The sequence below is a fragment of the Cricetulus griseus genome, chromosome 2, assembly GCF_003668045.3.
Source record: "Cricetulus griseus strain 17A/GY chromosome 2, alternate assembly CriGri-PICRH-1.0, whole genome shotgun sequence".
Lineage (NCBI taxonomy): Eukaryota > Metazoa > Chordata > Mammalia > Rodentia > Cricetidae > Cricetulus > Cricetulus griseus.
This window is the reverse complement of record NC_048595.1, coordinates 216,020,640-216,047,235: the sequence shown is the minus strand read 5'-3', so window position 1 is coordinate 216,047,235 and position 26,596 is coordinate 216,020,640. Positions and strand designations below refer to the sequence as shown.

Below are 26,596 nucleotides of genomic sequence, written 5' to 3'. Positions count from 1 at the left end.
GGGAACATTACCATGCTGATTTAATTTTTTTCTAATAAGACAAAGGATATACCCATGTTTTTATTTCATTCCTCTACCTCCTTCCCCTTTTTTGTTTTGTTTTTTGTTTTGTTTTGTTTTGTTTGAGGCTAGACTAGACTCAAATTGGCTATTAAGCTGGGGGTGACCTTGAACTTCCAATTTTCCTGACTCCATCTCCCATGTGTGCCACCATGCCCACCTTAAAACTTCAGGTCTTATTAAACCAAGTACTTCTGCAGTCTCTTATCCGACTCCCATTGAATGAGGGTTTATCTGCTGGTATGTAAGTCATGTGAGCAGATAATTCAGGTTGGAGCCACTGATGGTGTATTTGGAATAAATTTTTATTTTAGTTGAACATTTGGACCATTTGTAGCCAGGCAGTGGTGGTTCACCCCTTTAATCCCAGCACTCAGAAGGCAGAGGCAGGCAAATCTCTGCCTCTGTGGGTTTAAGGCCAACCTGGTCTACACAGTGAGTTCCAGGACAGCCAAGGCTACACAGTGAGACCCTGTCTCAAACAAAACAAACAAACAAACAAAAAGCACTTTTGAGCCATTGGTAATGAATACTTTTAAAAGGATACACTTTAAAGGTTGTGCATGGTGGCCCCCACTTTTAATCCTAGCACTTGGGAGGCAGGATCTGGCAGATATGTCTGTTAGTTTGAGGTCAGCCTCATCTACACAGTACATTCCAGCCAACAAAGACTACACAGTGTGACCCTTTCTCAAAAACAGACAAACAAAACAAGAATATTCTTTCAGCCAGGCTTAGTGATGTATTCATGTAATCACAGGCAGATTATAGGAGGTAAAGAGTTAGTGGGGAAACTGGGGCTCTTCTTAAGGTTCTTAGTCTTGGTCATAAAAGAATTTAGACAAGGGGAAAAAATCATGCCTTCTGAGTTCAGGTCCAGTATGTTAGGCAAGCAGTCACACACGGCAGCAGAGACAGAATGCCCAGACTATCAAGGAAAGCATGCCTGGAATTTGGAAGGAAGAAAGAGAAAACGTTACATTTTCTGAGTGACTCGGGAAAGTGGGGACTCCATAAGAGACTACTTCCAGGGTGGGGTTTCTGAGAAGGAAAAGCACATTACCTCATTAAGGGGGTAATTATTCTTCCCATCTTTTTATCATGCCTTGAGAAAATCAGCCTCTCTGAGGTGACTGATAGCCCCCACTGCTTTGGGTCTCCAGGCAGAGCCATGGTAGAACTTAGATTCTGGGTTTTTTGTTTGTTTTGTTTTGTTTCGTTTTGACCTTCGAGCAGTTGAATGGACCTTTAATGCCCAGAGACCTCCACCTTCTTTTTTGAGACAGGGTCTGATTGTGTGGCTCTGGTTGGTCTGGAACCGGCTGTGTTGACCAGGCTGACCTTGATTTCCCAGATCTGCCTGTCTCTGCTTCCTGGGTGCTAGGATTAAAACTATGGACTAACATTTCTAGCTATTTTGTTTTTAAATTATGCATATGTGTCTATGTATGGGTATGTGCCCATATGAGTGCAGGTGTGTCTTGGGAGGCCAGAAGCCTTAGTGCTGGGAATGGAAATCGGTCCTCTGGAAGAGCAGTGTGAACTCAAGTGCTGAGCCCTGTCTCCTGATGTATTCTCTGTTTGCTCTGAGTAGGTTCTGCAGATCCTGTATTGCGACCAGTATAAAGAATAACAAATGGACATGTCCATACTGCCGGGCATACCTTCCTTCAGAGGGAGTGCCAGCAACTGACATAGCCAAAAGAATGAAATCAGAATACCAGAACTGTACTGAGTGTGGGACTCTGGTGAGTAATATAACCTATGTTCATGATTACAAGCAAAGTTTTCCAGTGAAATTATCATTCCACCTGCTCCACCTCCCCCACTTTGGGAACAGGGTCTCATTCTGTAGCCCAGGGTGGACTTAAACTTGCCATCCTCCTGCCTCTGCTCTGGAAGTGTAAGGATTACATGCATGCCCACCACATTAGCTCCTTTAGTATTAGTGTATATATAGTTCAGATAGATTGAAGCCAAGGCTTTCTACATGCAAGGTGACTGTTGTACCACCGAACCATATCCCCAGCCCTCATTTTTACTTTTGATTTTGAGGCAGAGTCATTAAGTTACCTGTGCTAGCTGTGAACTTACTCTGTACTCTCCTAGCAGCTTGCTTCACAGGCTTGCCCCACCAGCCTTTTAAACATTCTGTTTGAAACTTTTACTTCACTCATCTGTTTTCTCACCACCAACAAGAGTTGGAAAATAAATGTTTTTTTAAATAAACTTATTTAACCTTTATTTTATGTGCATTGGGGTGAAGGTATCAGATCCTCTAGAACTAGAGTTACAGACAGTTGTAAGCCTCCACATGGGTGCTGGGAATTGAACCTGGGTCCTCTGAAAGAACAGTCAGTACTCTTAACCTCTGAGCCATCTCTCCAGCCCCGAAAATAAATGTTTTTAACATGGAACTTAAAAAAACATATGAAAATTCATGCCTTTAATCTCAGCACATTGGAGGCTAAAGCAAGAGGATCTGCTATATGTTCAAGGCTAGCTCAGTCTACATAACAAGTTCCAGTCAAGCCAGGACTATATATATAACAGTACAGTATGTCAGAACAACAACAACAAATACCCAAAACAAAAAGTCAGTCCTTGTCAGGACGTGGTGGTGCATGCTTTTTTAATCCCAACACTCAGGAGGCAGAGGCCAACCTGGTCTACAGAGCGAGTTCCAGCACAGTCAAGGCTACATAAAGGAACCCTGTCTGGAAAAAGCAAAACAAAACAAAACGAAACAAAAAGACTAGAAAGATGGCTCAGAGGTTAGAAGCATTGGTTGCTCTTCTAGAGGTCCTGAATTCAATTCCCCAGCAACCACATAATGGCTCACAACCATCTTCAATGGGATCTGGTGCCCTCTTCTGGCTAGCAGGCATATATGCAGGCAGAATACTGTATACATACATAATAATTACATCTTTAAAAAAAAAAAAAAAAAAAAGTCAATCCTCATCAGTCAAAGTACCTTGCCTGGAAACGAACTGAACATTGTCCCCCTCCCCCTGGCCCTTAAGGAATTACCTCTGAGTTTACAGGAAGATGCCAAATGGCCTCTAGGCTTCTCAGCTCCCAAGAGTGACTGATTTGTTTTAGCTATCTGAACCCCTCTTGCCAGGGCCCTTGTCTCCTATTAGGGTCCTTTCCTGTTACCATCTTTCCCTAGAGACCTGTATGGTCACACTCCACGTGTCAGCCACTGCCAGGGCTCTTGAGGCAAGGACACATGTGGAGCTTGGTACCTCCTCTAACTTTGTACCCAGTACTGATCCACAAAGGCCTTAGTGAAAGACATTTCTAAGTGTAAGGCCCAATTATCTATCATGGCCACCTGACAAGAATTTATGATGTATCCTTTGGGAGCAAGCATCCCGAGATCCAACACTAATTTTCTCACTTACTGTTTCAGATTTGGCACAAATAAACAAATTATGTGTTTATTTTTATTAATTTATTTATGGGGGACACACGTGGACAACCTTACCATCTTTGTCTATCCAAAATAACAGCAATCTCTCAGGTCCTGGGTGGGGTCCCCACCTAATTCTCATCTCTGGTATCTGACCAGTCAGGATTTTAGTTAATGTTTGAGAAACTCTGTGTCCCTCTCTTGCTTTCTGGGCTGTTCTTCTGTCCAGGAATGCTTCCTGTTCCTTTACAAGTTCCAGCTTTGTGGACCTCACTGTCCAGGCCAGTTCTCTCCATGCAGCCTGGCCTTAGTATTTGGAGTACCTCTCAAAACATCTTAGCTACCCGTCTGCACATATTTTTTCCTCTATTTGATTATCTGAAGCATTAGAACACATAAGAGGCTCTTCAATGGTACTTATATAACTTTGTGTGTACCTCCAGATTATAAATGTATCAATCTATTTATTTGTCAATGTACAATCCCCGGGTTGATGATTTTTCTAAGGAATGCTTATCTTTCTTGAACAAAGAATATGTTTTTTTTTTTTGAAAGAGTCTTAGCCTAGTCTAGCCTGAAACATGTGATCCTTCTGCTTCAAATCCTCCTCCTCCCAAATCCTGAGGATTATGTATGCACCACATCACACCTACTGCAGGGCTAATTTTTTCTTTTCCTTCCTTCTTCTGTTTTTTTATTGTTGCTTTATTATTTATTTGTTTTGAGGCGGGTCTCACTCTGTAGGCCTATATGGCCTGGGATTCACGGTGTGGATCAGGTTGAGAGACATCACTTGCCTCTCCCTCTCAAGTGCTGAGATTAAAGAGTCTGCCATAACGCCTGGCTCAGAAGTGTATGAATGTATGTATATATATATATGTGTTTACTTATACATGATTAAACTAAGTAAAGAGAAACCATGTAAATAGGATTCTTAAATTTTTATTTAGTTAAGTGTGTGTTTATGTGTGTGTGTACGAACAGGCACACATGAGTACAGCTTGCATGTGGAAGCCAGAGTACAACTTGTAGGAATTAGTTCTCTTCTCCTTTGTGGGGGCTTGGAATCAGCTGTCAAGGTTAATAGCAGGTGCCTTTCAGCCACTGAGCTATCTCAGCAAACCCTAAAGTAGATGCCATAGATTACAAATATTTCCTTCCTCCTACTCCTCTTCCTTCTCCCCACCTCCCACCCCCTCACAGATGTGGTCTCTCTGTATAGCCCAAGCTGGCCTGGAACTCAAAGATCTACTCACCTTTGTTTCTCAAGTACACCCCTTCTGACTTTATACCTTTAATCCCAGCACTCAGGAGGCAGATGCAGGAGGATCTCTGAGTTTGAGGTCAGCCTGTTATACAGAGCTAGTTCCAGGACAGCCGGAGTTATACAGAGAAACCCCGTCAAAAACAAAAAACAAAAAAAGAAGAGATGCACTACCATGTCTGGCTATAAACTAGTCTTTTTAAGATGAGCACCTTGATCAGTCCTCCTTTTTATGGTTTTGATGGGTACTTTGTCACTGTTTTTGTGTTCTTGCTAACTTTACTTTTGCTTTTTGTTAAGCGACTGAGGCTTTTTCTGTCACGTGGTAGTTTTTGAAGCTGAGCTTCCAGTAGAAGTTTGGGCAGCATGAGGCAGCATGGGCTGGCTGTGGGCTGCCACCTAGCCACAGCAGTAGGAGGCTTCCTCCACCAGGAGATCCTCTCTTTGTTTCTGATGAAACTGAGTGGAGTGTGCACTGTACTGTCAACATAGCCCTCTGCATGTTTATCAGTGCAGAATAAGATAAAGATGGACTCCAAGAGCTGTGCTTTGTTGGCCCTGATGGCACTAGGAAGTATACTGTGAATTGTGAACTCACAGCACCGCTAGTCATGTCATGAACTGGTGACATGAGGTGAGGTTTCCTTTACTTTATGATGGACACTTGCAAAATACGTATATTCTATTGTCTTCATCTCCATTTCTTTTCATCTCCTGCTAATGTTTTTCTTCTTCTCTAATTTTTACTCTTTCCTCTTCATCTAGTTTTCCTTTTGTTCAAAACCTATTTGCATAGCTGGGCGTTGGTGGTGCATGCCTTTAATCCCAGCACCTGGGAGGCAGCGGCAGGTGGATCTCTGTGAGTTCCAGGTCAGCCTAGTCTCCAGAGCGAGTGCCAGGATAAGGCTCCAAAGCTACACAGAGAAACCCTGTCTCGAAAAACCAAAAACCAAAACCAAAAACAAACAAAAAACCTATTTGCATAACAGAATGCAAAAAATCCTTTGTTACTACTCATCTTTTTGCCTTTTAAAAAACAACATGCTTTTTAGAAGTAACAAACATAAAGGCTCAACATTCAATGTTTCTGAAGTATTAGAAGTATACTGTTATTATTGTTAATATTATTACTACTACTACTTCTTGGTTTTTTCAAGACAGGGTGTGTTTGTGTATCTCTGGCTGTCCTGGAATTCAATATGTAGTCCAGGCTGGCCTCAAACTCAGAGACCTGCCTGCCTCTGCCTCTTGAATGGTGAGGTTAAGGGTTTGTTCATCTGGCTCAGCACTATTCTTGATAATGCCTGTACTTTGTGCTGTTTCATTAATAAATCCAATTAATTACTTCCCCCAAGGTAACCTGATTTGAAAGTTATGGAGCTAGGTCACATAAAGGCCCTTTCCAACAGGAGTTTTATCTGAATTTGCCTTTGTGTAGGTTTGCCTCAGTGACATGAGGACACACATAAGGACATGTGAGAAATACATCGATAAATATGGGCCACTGCAAGAACTTGGCGAGACAACAACAAGGTTTGTTTGAATACAGTGTAATGTCATGCTAAATTCAGTATGAATTTAAGCTTAGTAATTAGGAAGCTGAGGCAGGAGGATTCTTGTGAATCTGAGGCCATTCTGGGCTACACATGAAAGTGCACTCAAAATTGAATTTGAACATCTCCTTTTTAAAAAGACTTCTTTAACTTTTATTTTATGTGTTTTGCATTGTCTGTGTACCATGTGTATGCAGTACCCACAGAGGTCAGAAGAAAGTGCCAGATAACCACTATGTGGGTACTGGAAGTCAAACCCAGGTCCTCTGTAAGAACATCCAATGCTCTTAACTGCTGAACTATCTCTCCAGGCCTGAATATCTCCTTTTTAAATAGTGGGTAATTTTGGTATACAACTCCCATCTTTATTTTATTGTATTTATGTGTATGTATGTGTGCCTGAGTATATGTCTATACCATGTGGATGTAGGACCCTGTGGAGGTGAGAAAATGTGTTGGATCCCCTACTGGAGATACACAGAGTTGTGAGCCCCCTTTTAGGTGCTTGGAACTGGGCCTGAGCCCCCTGCAAGAGGGCTTTTAACCACCGAGCCATCTCTCCAGCCCCCAACTCACACATCTTAATCTAAAAGTCCAATGCTCACTCTTCTTTTTATTTTACTTGAAATTGCCTTGCTAATGTACCTACTATTGCAGGATTTGTTTTATAAATGATGCCAAAAATTTTAAATGAATATTTTTGCTAAGCAGAGTGCAGATTCTGCTAGATTGACCAGTAGAGAGGAAGAAAGGCTTAATATGAGTGGCTTTGACTGCAAGTTGATAAAGTTTATAAAAATTTAAAATATACAGAAATTAACTTAAACTCTAATTTCCTTTGCTGGTTAAAATGATAGCAAAGACTCTTGCAGCTAAGTTTCACGGCACAGACTATAATTCCAGTATTCAGAAGACAAAGTCAGAAAGATCACCAATGCAAAGCTAGTCTATGCTACATAGTAACTTCGAGGACATCTTGAATCATGCAGTAAAACAAACAAAACCCCACCCCAGTATGGTGACAAATGCCTATAACTACAGCATTCAAGGAAGCTGAGGCAGATTGATTGCTGAGAGGTTCAGGAAAGCCTGAACTACATAGCAAGTCTCTTGTCTCAAAACTAACAAACCAGAAAAGCAAGCCATGTGGTGGCACATACTCATAATCCCAGCACTTAGGGGCTAGAAGCAGGAGGACCAGGGTAAGCCTGGGCTGCATAGAGACACCCCGGCCCCCTCACAGAAAAGATACTAACCTAGCTATAGTCTGTACAGTCTGTTGGTTTTTTAAATTTCTAATTAGGTGGCTATTCTATTTTGACCACTGTTTTAGTGGTTGTAATTCATTCTCTGCTCTCTCCAGGTGTGTATGTCCATTCTGTCAGAGGGAACTGGATGAAGACTCTTTGCTGGATCATTGCATTACCCACCATAGATCAGAGAGGAGGCCTGTGGTAATGATTCCTACCTATTACCTGTCTGTCTGAATATAGTGTCTGAATTTAAGATATATTAGAATCTGGGCATCTTGGGTCGTGCTTGTAATCTCAGTGCTTGGGAGGTAAGGAAAAACAGATGCTGCAGGTTTGAGGCCAGTCTGGGCTGCACAGTGAGTTCTGTGCTAGCACTTACTTATTTTCTAATTTTTAAAGTTACTACATTTATTTATCTGTGTGTTCACACCAAGTTCTCCTGTGGAGATGAGAGAACTTTGGGGAGTCTTTTGGGAGAGTACTTTTGGCACAACTGGTGTCAAGTGCTTTTACCCAAGAGCATTTCACCAACCCCAAGAAACTCTATGTAATGTTGTGTTGCTGGGCATGATGGCACACACCTTTGGAAGGCAGAGCAGGTGGATCTTTGTGAGTTCAAGACAAGCCTGGTCTACATAGTGAGTTCTAGGATAGGCAGGTCTACAACAGTGAAGCCCTGTAATTTATTTTTAATTCTTAAGAGAACAATATTCAGCCGGGCGTTGGTGGTGCACACCTTTAATCCCAGCACTTGGGAGGCCGAGGCAGGTGGATCTCTGTGAGTTCCAGGCCAGCCTGGTCTCTAGGGCGAGTGCCAGGATAGGCTCCAAAGCTACACAGAGAAACCCTGTCTCGAAAAACAAAAAACAAAAAACAAAAACAAAAAAAAGAAAAAGAAAAAGAAAGAAAAGAAAACAATATTCAGATGAGAAAAATAAATGCATAGAATCTCACCATGCAGCCTTAGCTGGCCTGGAATTTTCTTTGTGGACCTGACTGGCCTTCAACTCACAGAGATCTTCCTGACTATAAATATAATTTTTTAATATTGAGATATGAAGCCAAGTGTAGTAGTAGAATGTTGTTTAAGGTCAGACTTGGCCACAGTAGATTCAAAGCTAGCCTGAGAACTTTATGAGAAACAAAACAAAACAGTGCTAGGAAGATGGCTTAGTCAGTAAAGTGCCTCACACAAACAGGAAGACCAAGTCTGTTTCTCTGCACTCTCTTAAAATCTGAGTGTGATGGTGTGGTACCCACCTGGAGTCCCAGGACTGAGAGCTAGCCTAGCTTAATTGCTTAGCTCCAGGTTCATTGAGAAGCTCTGTCTTCTCAATTGAGAAACATTGAGATGACTCGGTGTTTAAGAATACTTGCTGCTCTTGCAGGGGACCTAGGTTCAGATCTCAGCACCTATGTGGTACCATTCAGCAATCTATAACTTCAGTTTCAGAATATCTAATGCTCTCTTCTGGGTTCTATGGGCACCAGGCAGGGATATGGTACACATATTATATTCAGGCAAACACTCATACACATAAAAGTCAATAAATCATTTTTTAAAAAAAATCCTTAAAAACTGTATGGCACCTTAAATACAGTGGAAATAAAAAATGAAAATAAATTAAGATCATGAGGTGGAGAACTGAGGAAAACACCTGACACTGGCCTCTGACCTTCACATGAACATGCACAGACATGACCCTGTACATGACATGCAAACACAAGAACACATGTATACATCACTCCTACAGAAACTAAGCAAACAAAATGCAATGTTGAGGTATGCCCAATGGATTCATAGTTAAAATTCACATTCAATAGTGACTTCTTTTTTAAAATTCTGGGATTAATAATTATTTAAACTATTTATTGGTCTTTTTTTCTAGTTCTGCCCGCTTTGCCATTTACTACCTAATGAGAGCCCAAGTACCTTCAATGGCAGCTTAATTAGACATTTGCAAGTCAGCCACACTTTGTTTTATGATGATTTCCTAGTAAGTATATTTCTACCTTTTACATTATGCTTTTGTATTGTTAAGCTTACTTTTAAAACTCCCCATGAATAAAATTATAAAAAAATTGAGCATGTAGGAAAGTGTATAGATTAACATTAGCATTAAGGAGAATGTCATGTCTGTAGAGTAGCATTCACTACTAATATTGAAGTAGTCTTCTTTCAACAGCTGTGGTGGTGCACACCTTTGATCCCAGCCCTGGGGAGACAGAGGCAGGCAGAGCTCTGTGAGTTCAAGGACATCCTGGGCTACATAGTAAGTTCCAGGCCAGCCAGAGCCACCCAGTAAGACTCTGTCTCAATGAACAAACTAAAACCATAGACTGAACTTCCAATAGCAATTTCACCTTTTGTTTTAGAAGTGAGAGGAACTGGAGAGGGATAGGGTTCTTACTACATTTTGTTTTTACCTATAGAAGTGCTGATATGAAGCTTAAATTTCACTTTGATGCATAAAGAAGCAAGAAGAGGATTTTGTTGAAATTTTTCTGTCCGTAAATCAGTAATTAATAGAACTGTTAGTATTCTGAATCCTAGGAATGTCCTTCTTTTTCCCCAGTACTAGAGATTCACCCTGGGGTCTTGTCCATTCTAGGAAAATACTGTCATTCAACTGTGACCCCCCTCCCCCCCAAAAAAAAAAACTAGCAGGGATGTGTAAACTTTATTCCAGGTATGTGTGAAATGTAGAGAACATCCTGATCTGACAAGGCTTCCTTTCTTTTACTTTTATAAATAAATCTTAAGGTTTTAATTTACTTTTTACTTATGTCTATGTGTATGTTGTGGGTGGGGGGGTGTTTGTCCAGTAAGGTTAGAAGTGGACATCAGATTCCCTAGCGGTTGTGAGCCACCTAATGTGGTGTTGTAGAGTTTGAGACCACTGGGAAAAGACCCCAGAGTCAATTATAATTAAACAAATTTATTAAAGGGACTCAATCTCTCATCCAAATCAGAGATGTGCCTCGAAGATGCAGCTGAGGGAAGGGCTTTTAAAGGTGACATCCACAAAAAATGTTCTGCTGTACCAAGATTAGATGGTCGAGGTGACCTCAAAATAGTTCTTGAATGTCTGTACAAGCAAATTACAGAAGCCAAAACCAGCAATTAGTCATAGCATAACAAGCGCATGGTCATGGTTGTGCATTAAGGAGTCAGAGATGCTGGGAATGCATCTTCCAGGAGCTTGAGTCAGAGACAAACAGCTATTGGGTACCAAGGTGCATACATGCCTAGCACAAAATGAGTTTCTTTAGCCATCACAGTAGATGCTAGAAAATGAGTTCAGGTCCTCTAGAAGAGCAGTTTGTGGTCTTAACACTGGGTCACTTTCCAACCCAGATGTCTACTATTCTCTATAAACTATTAAGACTTGATGGCAATTCCTGAAAGGCCAGTGAAGCCAAACAGGAAACAGTAACCTCAAAGTCAGTTCTGGGCCTGACAGGCCTCCTGGAATGATGAACAGGCCTTGTAACTCAGAGAAATTATTTCCTGGAAAATTAGCATTATGTTGACCCTTGTACCAATCCTTCTCATTTCTGAAACACTACTGACTGTTTCTAATCATTCTTCTCTATTGTAGGATTTTGATATAATCGAGGAAGCCCTTATCCGAAGAGTGTTAGACAGATCACTTCTTGAATATGTGAATCACTCAAACACTACATAATTTTATAAGTATCAAGGGACGATTCACTTGTACCATTTAAGATGCTGCTTGAAGGACTGGAGGGAAATTGTCAGTGTTTGATGACGAAAAATGTACTACAGTGTTACATGCTTGTCTTTGTTATGTTGCATTCAAAATCTGCTTTCGTTTTGGTTTAGATCTGCCTTTACATTCTTGAGTTTCTTAGACATTTAACCACATTTAACCATAGGCTGTTACCAGATGGAAGAGACACAGACGGAGTATGTGATGAAAGAGCTCTGTGTGCACATTGGTGATACTGTGCATAATTCTACGTGTTAGTGACTACCATCATGGCTAGGCAAGATAACCAATCTCTGTTTTATGCAAAAGGGTGGACCAAAATATGGACATTAAAGGAAATCTGAAATGTATTCAAATCTTAATGCTGTAATCTCCAATAAAGGAATGTGAATGATCTTACATGAAAGGAGGAAAGGAAAGAATTTGAAGTCAACAGAATCGATTTTAACCAAATTACAGTGCATAATATTATAAGAAATCTTGTGTTTTAAATGTGTACTTAGCTGGGCATGGTGGTTCATGCCTATAACCCAAGTATTTGGGATGTGGAAGGATCAGAAATACAAGGCCAGCCTTGGCTAATAAGACCATAAAAACATTAAAAAACTGAAAAAAGAAAAAAAATTTATGTGGACTTAACTATTGACATACCATATATGCATATAAAAATTTGATAGAATTTTTCAAATATTTGTACCTTATTATTTAGAAGTATTTTATAATATAGGTGATTTCTTAAGACCTATCTGTTGATATTTGTGGTCTAAATTTTCACATTGGTAATTTTGAGTGGAACTCCCAAGCTTTGTTTTTAATTTTAACATCTTAAAAAGTATAAAATAAAGCACACATACTAAAAACCAGATAAAAAACTGTAAAGCTTAATGTGTTATTATAAGAAACATTTTTGCTCATGGATGGTGACATGTATGTGCCTCGGAGGCAAACAAGTATTGCTTCAAGTTCAACCTCAACCTGGGCTACATAGTTAGTTGTAGGCCTGCTTGGACTATAGTGTGAGGCCCTGTCTCAAAAACCAAAGAAACAATTATGAACTCAAGTATTTAGACATCTATGAATGAACTTCCATCCATTACAAACATCACTTTATTGAGGTTCAACTTCTCTTTTCTTTGGCCATTCCTCAAAGGTTGGCTGAGTCCTTTGAACATTTTGTTACTTTCCTTGCTGTCTCCTACAGCGAGATCCTCCATGTGGAATTTGTGTTTGCTGCTATGGCTCTAAAATCACCAGCTCTCTAAGAAGCCAGCTTTCTTCCTGTGTGGGATGGTATTTCAAAGCACAGTCCAAAGCTGGGGATGGTAGCCTGTGCCTGTAGGGAGTTTCTGTTGTTCAAGCTCTTCCCCAGTTAAATAGCAAGGTCAAGGACAACCTAGGCTACACAAGACCTTTTTCATTCCAGAAGGCTCTAAGGATAGCTACTGTTGTTGATGTGGCCATTGTTTCAAGGATAGAGCTAGGAAACAGCTGTACATTTGTTTAAAGAGAGAACACTTCATGGCCAGGCATGGTGGCCATGGTAGTCCAGGATGGCTGATAACTTGAGACCCCCTTGCTTTAGTCTCCTGTGTGTGAGGATACAGGTATCTGTTCCATGCCTGGCAGTTATTCCCCATTTTCAAAATTAGCTTTTCTGTGCCAACATTTTTTGCTGTGTTCTACTCTCTCCCTTTTACCCCCACCCACCCCGTTCTTCAGGTAATATGTATTATTATTACTGGAGTTTTTCACATTAGTACTTTTGTTTTGTTTTTTGAAACAGGGTTTCTCTGTAGCTTTGGAGCCTGTCCTGGAACTTGCTCTGTAGACCAGGCTGGCCTTGAACTCACAGAGATCTGCCTCCCAAGTGTTGGGACACATTTGATTCTTCAGTGACCTTTTTGGGACACTGATTAGAATTTCCATCTTGAAATGAAAAACATAATAAAGACTTTGACCATCAGCTCCTAAGGGTGAAATGTTATTTGACTTAAATTAGCTAACAGGATGGTGAAATGGCTCACTAGGAAAAGGCGCTTGCTGCCAGTCCTGACAATCTGAGTTTGATCCCTGTGACCACATTTGTGAAAGGGAGCTTCTGCACATAAATAATAAACATAACATGACTCAAATTGTAATGATTTATAAGCATCATGTTACACATCAACATTGTCATAATCATGGTGCCACGACTTCTTCCCCCTTTTTTTGAGACAGGTTCTCAATATGTATGCCTGGCTAGTCTAGAACTCACTGTGTAGGGCAGACTGGCCTTGAACTTTAAGTGATCTTCCTGCTTCTACCTCCTAATGCTGAGATCTATACATGGCCCACTGGTTTCTAAACTTTCTGTAATGAATTTTACATGACTGCTTTGATATTGCTACTGTTTTCCCACCCAGGACAAGGTCACTTGGGGGATATAAACCCAGGGAAGAAAAAGGCTTCAGGAGATCTCTTTCATTCGATCATTTATCTTTTAGTGTTAAGTTAAACCCAGGAAATGATTTGCATCAAGCCAGTGCTGAAGCAGGAACTGATGTGCATTAGGCTAGTGCTGACCCAAGAAGTGATGTAAATCAGGTCAGTGCATACATCAATCTATGTTAATTTAGAGCCATCAAGTTGTTACACCTCTAAGGAAGTTTCTGGGGGCTGGAGAAATGGCTCAGTGGTTAAGAGCACCAGCTGTTCTTCTAGAGGATGCCGGTTCAATTCCAGCACCCACATGGCAGCTCACAACTGTAACTCCAGCTCCAGGGCAACCCACACCCTCACACAGACATATATGTAGGCAAAACACCAATGCACATAAAATAAAAATAAACATTGAAACAAAACAAAACAACTTATTCTGGATAACCAAGATGGCCCAGCAGGTAAAATGCTCTGCAATTCTGGCCCCCAAGTTTGTCTGAGCCCCAGCAGCTCATGGTGGAAGGAGGACTCGGGAAAGTTGTCTTTTCACTTCTGCACATGCACTGTGGCATGCTCATGCTCACATCAGCACACATAAAAATAATAAATGGGGGCGGGGCTGAAGAGAAGATGACTCAGCAGTACTTGCTGCTCCATCATGAGGTCCTGGGTTCCAGCACCCACGTGGAACAGCTCACTCCAGCGGCTCTTCTGGCTTCCACTGGTTCTTGAGAACACAGGTGTGTGAGCATATGCACATACAAACAAAATATTTAAAAATAATAAAAGAAAGAAACCCAACAGCTGAATTCCAAATTGGGCATGGCAACTCAAGTCTGTAATCCCAGCACTTGGGATTACAGGCACTTGGGATTAGAGGCAAAAAGATGAGAAGTCTGAGGCCAATCTCGGCTACATAGCAAGTTTAGACCAGCCTGGGGTTACATGTAACTGTCTCAAAAACCAGAACCCTTTGTTGTAAGTACTAAGTTGAAGTCATGCATTACTAACAGTGCGTTGACAGACTCAGAATCATACCTGAGGTTTGTCTGTCTGCTTGTTTTTTAATTTTACCACCTACAGGATAAATTCTGTGCTGGCCACCTGAGTTATTTTGTGTTCTAAATTGCTGCAGTTTGAAAGTGACATGCAAATATCCTTTCACTGTGCTTTTACTTTTTTATAGAAAGAAGTCTGTAATTCATTGCTTTACAAAGTAAAAAGCAGTATTCAAAGTTGTTATTACCAATAAAAATCTTTCATGTGCTTTTTTGTAAATACTGCCTTATGTTACAACTTTATCAAGGAAAGAAATTCAGTGATACTCCAATGATTCTAAAACTCAGTTCTAAACTGCATGGAAAATGGATTGATTGCAGATCAGTGGTAAAGAGTTAGTGCTCCTAAGGCCACCTGACTATGGTAATGTTGGTTCCCTACTGTTACTGGGTATTATGTTTTATTTTAAAGTGAGCTTACTCTTTTTGAATGTTTATTATATGATAATTTGTATGCTCACGAATTGAAGGTATTTTTAAGTTCTAAGAGATTCATTCTTTTATTGTTCAAATGTAAAAAGAACTTCTGATCAGAACTTAAAATGTATAATTTTCTTTTGAAAATTGTATTACTATAAAAATAAAAAATGGCAGGACCATTGCTTTCATTAAGGTGTCCACTGTGTGTATGGGTTTTTATTTTTGTGGTACTGGGTATAAAGCCTAGGACCTTACACATGCTGGTCAAGCATTCTAGTGCCAAGTTACATCCCTGGTCCTCTTCCTTTTTAAGACAGAGTCTAAATTAGTTGCCTAGGCTGCAACTTTAAATTGTCAGCCTCTGTTTTATCCTCTCAAGTAGCTGGGATGACAAGCATGAGTCACCATACACAGTTTTTATTGTTTTGAGACAGGGTTTCAACTCGTAGCCCTGCTGGCCTGGAATCTGCTTACATAGACCTGACTGGTCTTGAACTTGTGATCATTCTGCCCTCCCCCACAAGTGCTGGGACTGTAGCCATGCACTGTTATTCCTGGCCAAGTGGGTTAGGAGACCCCCCTTCCCCTCTTCTTGGAAGAGCTAGGGCAAGAACCCAGGGCATGTACATACTTCCATCTTTTCAGTTTCAGTGGAGACCCCTGGTAACAGCCAAGAGAAACACCAGGGTTCTCAGAACGACAAGTTTCCTAAACTGTGCTGCTATGGGTATTTTGAATGTTAGTGATGAGGGGCTGGCTATCTTCTACACTGGACAATGCTGAATATCCTTAATTTCTGCCTAGATCCTAAGCCATAGCATACACTTCCCAGTTAGGACAATCAAGCATGTCTACAGACAATGACAATGTCTGCTGGGACACAGAATCTCTAGCTGTTAACTACTGGACTAAATGAAAATGACTTTGGTGGTAGACATTACTTAGCAGCAATTCAAAACAAAGAGGTGGCATGTACCTCTGTAAGAAAGCTTGCTTGGCATTGTTGATGGACACCTTCAGTTACTGAGGGAGTAATGGTCAAGCCTGAGATACATGGGACTCTGCCTCAAAAAAAAAAAAAAAAAAAGTGCTTCTACATTTCTACATTGCCTTTGGGCTGTGGATGTAGAGGACTTGCCTCACATACAAATCTATAGGTCCAATCCTTAGCACCAAACAAAATAAGTGTGATTACACTTGCCTATAATGGTACAGGCAGGGGTGACAGGTGTTCCAAGTTAGCCTTGGCTTTATATTGAGTTTGAGGTCAGTTTGGCCCACAAAATATAGTTTTAGATTTCAGAAGATACACATTTTAGAAAGTTTTAATATAAATATATATTTACGTGTGTGCCTGAGTATGTGCAAATGCACCATGTGCATGCAATGGTTAGAGGCATCAGATCCCCTGGAACTAGAGATACAGTTGTGAGTGAAGGAACCGGCTTACCTTTTGGCAGCCATAACAGCCGAACACGTGCTTGCCATATACCTGCCTTGGTCACTTAGAGGTCAGATGCCTGTCTTGTGACAAGGAACCAATCAGAAGTTAGCTGGTGGCGCTATGCTTTACGACCCTGGGTGTGCTTTACGGACAAGCGCACGACAATGACATAGAGAGCATAGCAACCACCCTGGGAGGGCCTATGGGCCATAACAACCAGTTGACCAATCAACACAGGGCAAGCCCTCCAAGCCTGGAAGCACACCAATCGTGAGCCTGTGCGTAAGCCTGTGCGTACCCCTAGACACTCCCCTTATGCTGCCCTATAAGATCTTTTGGGAGACCCAAGGAGCCATCTTTCTGGCCATCCACCATGGCGGGTGTGTGAAAGACCCGAGCTAACATGGGGTTAGCTCGTTAAATTACAATAAAGCCTCATGCAGTTTGCATCAAGCTTTCGCCTCCATTCTGTGTTTGGGGTGGCCGCCGTCCTGGGCTAAGATTCTGGAAGCCTCAGCTTTCTGAGGGTCTTACATGAGCTGCCATGTGGGTGCTGAGAACTGAACCCAGGACCTCTGCAAGAGCAGCCTGTGCTCTTAACCACTGAGCTATCTCTCCAGCCAGAAAAGAACACATTTTGGTTTTCTGTTTTGTTTTTGAGGCAGGATCTTAATTTATAGTGCTGGCTGGGCCTAGAAGTCAGTCAGAAAGCTGCCCACCTCTACCTCCTGAGAACAGAGATTAAAGATGTATGCCCCCTAGCTGAATAAAAACAAAACAAAAAATTGAACACATATCCCCCCCCCCCCAGATTAAAGGTGTGCACCACCACCGACTGGCCATATTTCATTTGTAAATGATTTTCAAGTTTGAATAAAAGGTAAAAGTTACCATGGCAAAAGTTTGTCTCAGAGCTGGGTATTGGTTCACACCTTTAATCCCAGCACTCGGGAGGCAGAGGCAGGCAGATCTCTGTGAGTTTGTAAGTTCAAGGACAGGCTCCAAAGCTACAGAGAAACCCTGTCTCGAAACCAAACCCCCCCAAAAGAAAAAGTGTGTATCACAGCCTAGTGTGGTGGCACATACATACCTACAATCCTGCCATTTGGCTGAAGCAGGAAGAGAGTATAGAGCTAACTTGAGCTATATAAGGAGCTCAATACTAGACTTCAAAACTTTCTGAGTTTTTTTTTTGGGGGGGGGATACAGGATCTCATGTAGCCCAGGCTAACCTAAAGCTCAACATATAAAAACAACTTGAACTCTGTCACCCAAATGCTAGGATTACCAGTACCTACCATCTCAACTATCTCTCTTGTTTTGTTTCTGAGACAGGATCTCACTATGTAGCTTGGCTGTCCTGGAACTCACATGTAGACTGGGATGGCTTCAAACGCACAGATGTCCACTTTTTTTTTTTTTTAAACAGAGGGCCTAAAATGCAACATTATATTATCCTTTTATGGAATTTCAAGGTTGTGTTCTGCAGAAATTTGGGCCTTGGGGCCAGCTGGTTTGAAACTCCTTACGGGGGTGTTGTAGAATATTATTTTACTAGGCAAAGATGTGTTACTTTTGTTTATGCTGCATTGTTTAATTATGAAAAGATGTGTTGCATTTGTTTCACTATGCCTGACTGATTGGTCTAATAAGGAGCTAATAATAACAGCCAATAGCTGGGCAGAGAAAGGATACATGGGGCTGGCAGGCAGAGAGAATAGGAGAAATTTAGGATCGAGAGAAGAGAAGAATGAGAGAAAGGGAGAGACAAGGGACAAGCCCAGGGCAAGAAGCCATCCAGATGCCAGCCAGCCATACAGAAGCAGTGAAAGTAAGATATCCAGGAGCAGGAAAGGTAAAAAGCCCCGAGGCAACAGGCAGATAAAGAGAATAGGTTAATTTAAGTTAAAGAGCTAGCTAGAAACTAGCCTTAGCTAGGTCCAGTATTCAAAACTAATAATACATCTGTGTCATGATTTGGGAGCTGGTTGATGGCCAAAAGAAAAAGAAAAAATCTGGTATAGAAGGTTAATAGCCCCCCCCCCCCTTCCCAGTCTTGGGAATTGAACCTAGGACCTTGCACATGTTACTCTGTTTCTCTACTCCTTAAACACCCCAACCTTCCCAATTAAAACAGGCAGTCAAGTAATACAATTAACAGAAACAGAAAATGGAGTGCTTTCCTGTGGCTGAAAGGAAGAAACTGGGTTATTTAATGGGTCTCGAGTTTCAGTTCAGCAGTAGGCAAAAGTTACAAACCTTCTGTACATGCAAGGTGTATAGCTGATACTACAATACTGTACATTTAAAAAGTGATCAAAATAGGTGGGAACTTAGTGGTTCAATTCCCAACACCCACAGAGCAGCCCTCTTCTGGCTTTTGTCAGCATTGCATGTACAGGGTACACAGACTGACAAAACACTTAGAGACACAGAAAGAAAGAAATCTTAAAAATATTTTAGCCAGGTGTTGGTAGCACACGCCTTTAATCCCAGAACTCGGGAGGCAGAGGCAGGCGGATCTCTGAGTTCGAGGCCAGCCAGGTCTCCAGAGCGAGTTCCAGGATAGGCTCCAAAGCTACACAGAGAAACCCTGTCTCAAAAAAAAAAAAAAAAAAAAAAAAAAAAAAAAAAAAGGTATTAGGTTCATTCATTTTATAAGTATTTCTGCCTGCATGTATGTATTACACCATGTTCACACTTGATGTTCATGAAGGTCAGAAGAAGGTGTCAGATACCCAAGAACTAGAGTTACAAGGTCTCTGTATAAGTGCTTAGCAATCTCTACCATTGAAGGGACCTGCTCCCCTTTCAGCAGCCATAACAGCCGAACACGTGCTTGCCATAAACTTGCCTTGGTCACTTAGAGGTCAGATGCCTGTCTCGTGACAAGGAACCCATCAGAAGTTAGTCAGTCACTAGAAAGTCAGATGCCTGCCTCGTGACAAGGAACCAATCAGAAGTTAGCTGGTGGCGCTATGCTTTTATGACTCTGGGTGTGCTTTACGGGACAATCTGGGTGTGCTTTACGGGACAATCACATAGCAACCACGCTGGGAGGGCCTATGGGCCATAACAACCAGTTGACCAATCAACACAGGGCAAGCCCTCCAAGCCTGGAGGCACACCAATCCTGCGCCTGTGCGTACCCCTAGACACTCCCCTTACGCTGCCCTATAAGATCTGTAAGCATCGGCTTCGAACTGTCTTTGCTAGCCATCCGACAAGGCGGGTGGGTGAAAGACCCGAGCTAACATGGGGTTAGCTCGTTAAACTACAATAAAGCCTCATGCAATTTGCATCAAGCCTTCGCCTCCATTCTGTGATTGGAGTGGCCGCAGTCCTGGACTAAGATTCTGGAAGCCTGAGCTTTCTGGGGGTCTTACATGGGGAGAGGGGATTTCGAGACAGGGTTTCTCTGTGGCTTTGGAGGCTGTCCTGGAACTAGCTCTTGTAGACAGGGCTGGTCTCGAACTCAAAGAGATCTGAGAGATCTGCCTGCCTCTGCCTCTGCCTCTCCCTCCCGAGTGCTGGGATTAAAGGTGTGCACCATCACCGACTGGCAACTCATAAATGAAAACATTTAATTGGGGCTTGCTTACAGTTTCAGAGGTTCAGTCCATCATCATCACAGTGGGGAGCATGGTGGGGAGCAGGCAGATGTGGTGCTGGAGTAAGAGCTGGCAGGCAACAGGAAGTCAAGTGAGACACTGGGTGGTTCCCTGAGCACAGGAAGCCTCAAAGCCAGCCCCATCAGGATGCATAACAAGACCACACCTCCTAATAGTGCCGCTCCCTATGAGATCATGAGGCCAATTACATTCAAACTAACACAGATCCCAAGAACAAGTTCTCAGAACAAAGGAGATTTATTTGCCCTGGAGAGACAAAAGGCAGCGAAAAAAGACAGAAGATAAAGGATGAGGGAGAAGGAGAAAGGAATAAGCAAGAAGGGGAAGGGTTTTTGGTTTTTTTGGTTTTTCCTGAGGGGGCAAAGGACTGCCTCTGGATAGAGAGGAGACAGACATGGACCACAGGCAATCGGCAGTTTGTAAAGGGAAAGGGGAAACCTCATGTTGGGATGAGGTGTTTAATTTTGATTGGACAGTCAAAATGGGCTTTTGATTGCTGTACTTCAATGCTTTGATACATGGACCTTGGTGTTATGGTAGAAGGTTCACCCAGCCCCTGGAATCCATACACCCAAAGAGTCTGGGATGTTATGGTAGAAGTTCCACCAAAGCCCTCCTCCTCTCTCCCTCCAAACCCTGCTGCATCTCAGAAAGCCCCAAAATGATGACCTCTCCCCCAGAAATGCTCAAGACCACCCCCACACGGTATTTAAACTTCCCCCCAGAAAATAGATGTGTGGTTTTCTGGTCTCTATTTCCCCACTCCTCTCTGGGGGGACTGGAAGGCCATCCAGGAGCATTGTATCCATTAAATGTGGTTTGATTTGGTCTGACTTGGATTGCTGCATCTGTGGAGAGCAAGGCTTATCAGGTGTAGAAACTTTTCACTTGGTAGTCAGCCACAGGAGGAGGAAGTAGCCAAATAAGGGAGTGGACCTTGGGGGCTAGCGTTAGGAATGCAATCTAATGGTTTTAGCAAGGCAGAGGGAATAGGGGAAAGGCAAGGCCTGCCAGAGCCATGTTTGCATGCTCTGGCTGGGTAGAGCTCCTCACCCTGAACTGATTTCCCTGCTTTCACCTCCCCAGTACAGAGTACAAAGATATGTCTCTACACCTAGTTTTCTGTGGTGGTGGAGTCTGAACCCGAGGCCTCACCATAATACCTACTGAGCCAAATCCCCATCACCTTTATACTGAGGTCCCCCTGCAAGATCTCACTATGCAGCACTAGTGGACCCCAAGGAGTTCCTCCTGCCTCAGCCCCTAAGTGTCTAGGATTACAGAAGCACACCTCCTTCATGTACTAAGAATTGAACTTGGATGTAGAGAGTCTAGGGCATCTTTATTGGGTTCATTTTTCTCTGCCAATTAAGGAATTGAATGGCAGGAAGAATCTCAAACACCTCACACAGGAGCAGACAGAGCAGCAAGTGAAGAAAGGTGTTTTTGGCCGGGCGTTGGTGGCGCACGCCTTAACACCAGCACTCGGGAGGCAGAGGCAGGTGGATCTCTGTGAGTTCGAAGCCAGACTGGTCTCCAGAGCGAGTGCCAGAATAGGCTCCAATGCTACACAGAGAAACCCTGTCTCGAAAAACCAAAAAAAAAAAAAAAAAAAAAAGGTGTTTTTGGAGGTGAGGAAACATGTGCATACAGCATAAACGCAGAGCAAAAGGCCCCTGCAAAACAAGAGGGTCCACTCGGGAAGATGAGAAATCCAGTATTTTCGGAGGGCTGGAAGTTTTAAAGTCTATCAAGTTTTCTTTCCCTAAGTTAGGTTTGGTCAGTTTGCAAAAGACAGATGGCTTACCGGCCCACAGCTGTAAATAAGCCCTGACCCATCATGAACTTGTTGAACCAGTCCTTCCACTGATGGGAGGCAGGGGCCTACAAAGCCTTTGTTTTAAACTGCCAAGCTTGCCTGGCAGTAGTGGCACATGCCTTTAATCCCAGCACTCGGGAGGCAGAGGCAGGCAGATCTCTGTGATTTCAAGAGCAGCTCTGTCTACAAGAGCTAGTTCCAGGACAGCCTCCAAAGCCACAGAGAAACCTGTCTTGAAAAAACCAAAACCAAAAAACCCCCAAAACAAACAAAAAAACCAAACAACCCCCCCCCCAAAAAAACCTGCCAGGCTTTAGTCTCAGATCAAGAGGGCAAGAAGGAAGAAGCTAGCAACCTTGGAAGTTTGTCATCTTTATTAGCTAGTTATGGTCCATCTGCCTACCTGGGAGTCTAAGGCCTAGTTTCCCAGGAATGTATCCATGCTAGCCAAATGCTCTACCACCAAACCAACTTCCCATACCCAACCTTGGCTCTTCAATTCACCAGTCTTGTTGGCCTGACAAAGTTTTTAATGTTTTCATTTTGGAAATTCCCCTGAAATAAAACTAACAGTGAGTTCATTTCAGGGTGACTTCATTTTTCATTTTTTTTTTAAGATTTTTTTTTTTATTATGTATACAACATTCTGGCTTCCATGTATATCTGCACACCAGAAGAGGGCACCAGATCTCGTAACAGATGGTTATGAGCCACCATGTGGTTGCTGGAATTGAATTCAGAACCTCTGGAAGAGCAGTCAGTGCTCTTAACCTCTGAGCCATCTCTCCAGCGGGGGGGGGGGGGGGGGGGGGGAGGGGGTGATTTCAAAGGCAAAATGAGCACAGACACAATGTAATAGGGGAGTGAGACGTTCTACCTGCTGCAGGATAATCATCAATTTCCTCTTTTTTTTTTTTTTTTTTGGTTTTTCAAGACAGGGTTTCTCTATGTAGCTTTGGAGCCTATCCTGGCACTCGCTCTGGAGACCAGGCTGACCTTGAACTCACAAGAGATCCGCCTGCCTCTGTCTCCCCAGGACTGGTATTAAAGGCGTGTGCTACCAAATCCTGGCTCTCAATTTCCTCTTTGAACTAAGGAATTACCAGGACTTTCTTCAGGGCCTCTATATAGTCATGTCCATTCCGAAACAGGCTGAACTAAGAAGTCATTCCTGAGCAAAGTCAAGTTAAGATTCTAATCTAAGAAGACAATAGACACATTTTTTGCATTCCTAGCTTAAGGTCCTGGAACAAACAAAAGGTGAACCTGAGCCTTTCCTTCATTCTTTTAGTCAGTTGTTCCTTCTAAGGCAATCATTTAACCAAATGGGCTTTTGAAGTTTTATAATGAGACAAAGCTAGGCTCGTCAAGAAGGAAAATTATTCTTGTTTATTTTTTGAGACAAGATCTCATGAGAAGCCCATTTTGTGGATGAGGCTATCTTTGAACTTCCTCTTTCTACCAGTATAAAGTGTTCATTACAGGTTCATTCCACCATGCCATTCTTTTTGTTTGTTTGTTTTTGTTTTTTTCGAGACAGGGTTTCTCTATGTAGCTTTGGAGCCTATCCTGGCACTAGCTCTGGAGACCAGGCTGGCCTTGAACTCACAAGAGATCCGCCTGCCTCTGTCTCCCGAGTGCTGGTGTTAAGACGTGAGCCACCAACGCCCAGCTGAAAGGTTCAGGCATTATGCTGGCCTGCCCCTGTCACCTGGTGGAACAGGCTGTGCCCTGGTCAGCCCAAGGTTCCATGGGAACTAAGTCTGCACGCAGGTGCAGAGGACCCCTTTAAAAGATAGGCCCCCGCCCATTTACATTCTCTGTTCCTCTGTTTTTCTGTTCCTGCTCTCTGTCCCCTCTCTGTTTCCCGGCTCTGTCTCTCTATGGTGACCAGCCATGGCGGTCAGCCATTTACCCTGCTCCTCTTCTTAGTCTCCCTACTCTGCCGGGCCTCATAATAAACTTATAGTCTTATGTCTCATGTCTCAGCATTTCTCTTTTCTTCTTTTTAAACAAAACAATAACAACAGCCAACCATGCCATTCTTATAACTAATTTGTTGATGGATTTGCGCATGCTACGTACTATATGCTTACAGCTACATTAGATAATTTAGACTATAGGAGAGAGTAGTATAAATATATTTGTAATAGATGTGGAAAGTTAGGGTTACAGAGGATGAAATAAAATTAAAGTTATAAAATTAACTTCATTGTTAGGTATTCTTAGTAATGACATTAAAGAATATTATATTGTATGTGTATTTCTTGTGCTTTTTTCACTGTATTTATTTACTGAAAAAATAACTTTGCTATTTATGTGTCTTGCCTGCTTGTCTGCCCGTGTACCATCAGTGTGCCTGTGCTCTCAGAAGATGTCATTGGATCTCCTGGAAATGGAGTTACAGATGGTTGTGAGCCACCATGTGGGTGCTGGAAATTAAAGCTGAGTCCTCTGTAAGAGCAGCAAACGCTCTCAACTACTGAGCCATCTCCCCAGCCCCTTATTTACTTTTATTCTTTTTTTTTTTATTATTATTTCTTGTCTGTTTGGTAAAGAGAGAAAAAGAGGCATAGAGTTGGACAGGTGGAGAGGATTTGGGAGGTGGCCAAGGAGGGGGAACCATGATTAAAATAACATCTATGGGAATTTGAGAAGCCAACACGTCCCTCCTATCACATGTTCTTTCCCCTCCCAGGAAATCGCAAGCTAATATTAGCTTTCCTGCCCTGCTTCCACTTCCACTGTACTTGATGTTATGGAGCAAAAGGAACAAGAAGACAAACACATGCTGGTAGAAGAAATATCTATTAGAAACCCACCCACCCACATAAATGTTTTTGTTTTTTTTCCTGAGATAGGGTCTCGATATGTAATCCAGGTTGACCTTGAAGTCTCCATCCTCCTCCTTAGGCCTCTCACATGCTAATTATAAACCACCCCCTTAAAAAGATTTATTTATTATATACACAGTTCTGCCAGCATGTATGCACACATGCCAGAAGAGGGCAACACATCTCATTAAGGATGGTTGTGAGCCACCATGTGGTTGCTGGGAGTTGAACTCAGGACTTATGAAAAGCCTGTGCTCTACACCTTTAAGCCATCTCCAGTCCTAGGAACCCTGCTTGTTTTATCATGCACATTGAGACTCCTCAAGAATTTCAAGAAAGCCATCGACTCTAATCCTTCCATTTTCTGCCCTCATAATCACTATTTATTTATTTTTTGGTTTTTCGAGACAGGGTTTCTCTGTGGCTTTGGAGGCTCCTCATAATCACTACTAATGTAAAATTTAATACTTCATCAAATACCACCCTTTGTTCCTCCTTAAATCATCATTTTGATAGCTATTAGAGTGAAATTAGTTGACGACAAAACTATGATATCTACAAAAATACTAAGAGTGCTACTAGAAAAATAATAAATTTTGAAATCTCAAATTGGCTTTTATTTGCAACTATGTGAAATCTGAAACATCCCATTCCATAAAACAAGCAGGGCTGTTGTTATTTACTGTGCTCGAGAACCGACCACAAGATCAGCCTGGCCTCCAATTCAGAGATTTGCCTGCCTCTGTCCATCAAGTGCTGGGATTAAAGGTGTGTTCCACCACTGCATGGCTAGAGTCTTTTTAAAAAATAATTTTTCTTTGCAATTTTATTTATCTTTTCTGAACATTTTGCCTGTATGGATGCCTGGGCAACTCCATGTTCGGTGCCCATGAAGGCCAGAAGAGGAAATCAGATCCTCTAGAATTGGAGTTGCAGGTGGCTGTGAGCTGCCATGCAGGTGCTGAGAACTGAATCTGTGTCCTCTGGAAGAGCAGCCAGTGCTGAGCCATCTCCCTGGTCCCCTAATTAGTGTTAAATGACATTTATAATTAACTTAAGACAGTATTTAAGGGGTTTAACAAAGGATGGCATTGGAATTTTTTCTAGTTTACTGAAGATTCCCTAACATACACCTTGGATTTTCCTCACCTTCTCTTTTCCACATAGTTTTGTTCCTATTTCATGTAGGAATTAATGGCCCATTCAATAATACAGGTTTCCAAAGTTAGGCAAAGCATCATAATGACTCAGATGCAATGAGGTACATGCTTCTAGCTCATTCTTACTCAAATCTATCATTCTCATTTTTCTTAATCGAAAAGGTATTGAGGTGGAAGACTGCCTCTGTCAATGTGACTGCCTAGTCTGAAATGTACAAATCTGTCATTTTGCTTAAGATGAAAGTTCAAACGTCAGCTCAGGCTGGCCTTTGACTCTGAGATCCTCCTACCTCAGTCTCCCCAATAACAGACATCTAACCAGGCTGTGGTTACTTGTTCCATAATACACCTCTTGTCCAAATCCAAATCTGGCCAGGACAAATAATGAAAATCAGATTCTTTGCATTAGGAATATTACAATAGGAATTAGAAAAAAAAAACAAACACAGAATGAAAGAGAGAAAGAAAGGGAAGGAAAGAAGAGAGAAAGAAAGAACGATAGAAAAAAGGGAAGAAAAAATTCCCAGGA

General features: G+C 42.1%; 1 protein-coding gene across 3 annotated transcripts in view; it reads left to right on the top strand.

Annotated features, from left to right (window-relative positions):
• Rnf125 (ring finger protein 125) overlaps positions 1-14,470 on the top strand; it is a 78,168-nt gene extending 63,698 nt beyond the window's left edge. For all 3 annotated transcript variants that reach the window (XM_035440264.1, XM_035440263.1, XM_027400545.2), the window contains exons 2-6: positions 1,655-1,808; positions 6,181-6,275; positions 7,659-7,749; positions 9,438-9,545; positions 11,151-14,470. In XM_035440264.1, coding sequence (XP_035296155.1) covers positions 1,767-1,808; positions 6,181-6,275; positions 7,659-7,749; positions 9,438-9,545; positions 11,151-11,237 — 423 coding nt within the window. In that variant the 5' untranslated portion in view covers positions 1,655-1,766 and the 3' untranslated portion in view covers positions 11,238-14,470. The remainder of the gene's footprint in view (positions 1-1,654; positions 1,809-6,180; positions 6,276-7,658; positions 7,750-9,437; positions 9,546-11,150) is intronic.
• The last annotated feature ends 12,126 nt before the right edge of the window (positions 14,471-26,596 follow it).